The following is a 2,277-nucleotide window of genomic DNA, read 5'->3' as shown; positions in this document are numbered from 1 at the left end:
TGATCTCTCTAGCTTTTTCTTCTCTCTCGGTTTTCCTCTCTCTAGTCTAAAAATCTTCATTTTCCAAAAGCTTGTACGAAGCGAAATAAAAATTCCGGGGCTGGAGTTTTTTTATATGGGGCCAAAAAAATCTACTCTCTCTCAAACTGTTTTCTGTGGGAAAAAAATCTACTCTCTCTCTCTCTCTCTCTCTCTCTCTCTCTCTCAAATCTCTCGCTTGTCTTTCTACGTTACTCATTTTCCTCTCTCTAGAGATATAGAGATGGTAATTTCTATGATATTTCTTTCCCTGCTGGCATCTGCATATAAGAGGGAGATGGCCATCGTCGTGGAACGCGGTAGTGAGGAGCTGTTCTCCGCGAGATCAGCGCTCCCCCCTCCGAAGGGTTAAGGTCTACGCAAGACGGTACTGTCGAAAGCAGCACCTCTGCGGAAACCCCATCCCGGCTACTCTTTGTTTAACCCCTGAAAGCTCCATTGCAGCTGAAGGTTTCCATTGAAGCTTTAGATTTCCAGCGAAACTGATTTCTGGGGACTCTTTCCTTCTCCCAGACAGCTAACCGATACCGCAATCCGCATGCAAAGCTCCCTGTGATTGCTTTGTAAGGATCCTCCTGCCCTTGGATTCTCCCGCATTGGTCTTTAGGAAAGCGCCATGGCAGCCCTCTGTTCCCCTGCAAGGCAAGTTGCATCAGGAAGAAGCCTCGTCGAGGCTCCCTCCAGCAGCAGATCCTTGAGACTCTCGTCTTCCATAAGGTGTGCTTCGACAGCAGTCTCGGCTCCTGCGTCTGCCCCTGCTGGTCTTGTACAATTGCATCAAGGTGCTCAATCGGGGCTCTTGCAATGCCCTGCTGCACCACCGGCTCCTCGCACTTTTGAAGGTGATTGGAACTCACGCATGCTCTTCAATAGAGGGCTTGACACAGTGAAGGCAGTGGACAAGGATTCTCTCTGGTCTGCCTTGGAGGAGGCTGGTGACAAGCCTGTAGTGCTGGACATGTATTCCAGATGGTAAGCGGAGCCCCTCCCTTCCCTGTATGTGCAGTGTAGTGGGTGGTGGATATATATGTATGTGAGAGCTTGCTTGTTTCTTGAGTGAGAATTGAGGCATGCATTGATGTCCAGCAGCTAATGTGGTCTGGGTTTACTTGTTGGCAGGTGTGGTCCATGTCGACTGATCTATCCGAAACTTGTGAAACTGTCGGGCAAATACTCTGATGTGGTCTTTCTCAAGCTAGATTGCACCTCAGAGAATAAGGTAATTTTCAGACTTTCAGAGGCATGGGGTTACTTGCACTTGGGTTTTGGAAGTTATACGTAAGGTGCATGATGAGCATTTTAATGAGGAGAATGCCTGAATCTGCACGATTGTGGAATTATGCCGCGGTTGGGCTCGACTTATGTGCATGAATAGTGTCTTAGACTGTACTGGATTTGTCTATGCAATGATCAAATTGGGGGCCTGCATTTGCACTTCTTACCCGTGTAGTCCCAAATTTCTTACTTCCGATGTGCATGTGCAAGAGGTGTAAGTTCAATTGTGCCAATTAGTTACATCTACCCATTGTTGTGGAAGAAAATTTGCATGTGTTTGCTGGTTTTCGGTTGTTTGAGTGAGTAATAACATGGAATGTGAAAGCGTTTGCTTAACTTATTGCTTGGTTGTTTGCAGACTGTTTTCAGTACGCTCGGAATCGGCCTCCTACCAACTTTCAAGATTTTCAAGAACAGTAGCCTTGTGTCTGAAGTGAAGGGTGCCAAGTATGATGAACTTGTATCAAAGATCGAGAAAGCCAGAATGAGCTGATCTTTTGGGTTGAGAGAGCGCTAAATTGAGCTACTCCCTTCTGTAACAGTCCCCTTTCTGCGGGATTAAAGAATTCAAGGTTTTCAGCAAATTAGGAAGTGTCTGGTCCATTTTTCAATTATCTGTTCGTGCTTGTGCAATGATGTTTTTGTGCGTTGGGACTTCTAGGGATTGGGACTTTAGCATGAGAAGTTTGTCAAATTTCTAGCTCTTGGCAGTCAGCCAGGGAGCCTGTCTTGATGAATCAGGTAACAATGATGGGGCATTTATCAAAATTTGATGTCTAGAGAGGTTAGTGACTGCTTTGATGGAAGCTGTAAGGCATTGATAGGGAGAGCGGGACGGGGGTGGCACGAAGAGCTCATTTGCACAGACGTGTTTTCTACGTCCCCATCCCTCCCCCTTTGTGACAGGTAGTCGCGCAAGCTGGGGTTAACCCCCCTTAGATAACCTCAGCATACTTTGCCAGC

General features: G+C 46.8%; 1 protein-coding gene across 1 annotated transcript; it reads left to right on the top strand.

Annotated features, from left to right (window-relative positions):
- The first annotated feature begins 328 nt into the window (after nucleotides 1-328).
- On the top strand, nucleotides 329-1,898 carry LOC147427645 (thioredoxin F1, chloroplastic-like). The gene is made up of 3 exons (XM_086497127.1): nucleotides 329-1,011; nucleotides 1,159-1,258; nucleotides 1,673-1,898. Exons 1-3 carry the CDS (start codon nucleotides 656-658, stop codon nucleotides 1,805-1,807), a joined length of 591 nt encoding a protein of 196 aa, XP_086353253.1. The 5' UTR covers nucleotides 329-655; the 3' UTR covers nucleotides 1,808-1,898.
- The last annotated feature ends 379 nt before the right edge of the window (nucleotides 1,899-2,277 follow it).

Source organism: Adiantum capillus-veneris, chromosome 23 (assembly GCF_014529385.1).
Source record: "Adiantum capillus-veneris isolate H3 chromosome 23, ASM1452938v2, whole genome shotgun sequence".
NCBI classification, from domain to species: domain Eukaryota; kingdom Viridiplantae; phylum Streptophyta; class Polypodiopsida; order Polypodiales; family Pteridaceae; genus Adiantum; species Adiantum capillus-veneris.
The sequence above is the reverse complement of the archived record's forward strand: the minus strand, read 5'-3'. Positions and strand labels throughout refer to the sequence as shown.

Coding starts and splice junctions, on each gene's coding strand:
- LOC147427645 (XM_086497127.1), top strand. CDS start 656: ATGGCAGCCCTCTGTTCCCCTGCAAGGCAAGTTGCATCAGGAAGAAGC. Junction 1,012..1,158: donor CTGGACATGTATTCCAGATG/GTAAGCGGAGCC, acceptor ACTTGTTGGCAG/GTGTGGTCCATGTCGACTGA. Junction 1,259..1,672: donor ATTGCACCTCAGAGAATAAG/GTAATTTTCAGA, acceptor GGTTGTTTGCAG/ACTGTTTTCAGTACGCTCGG.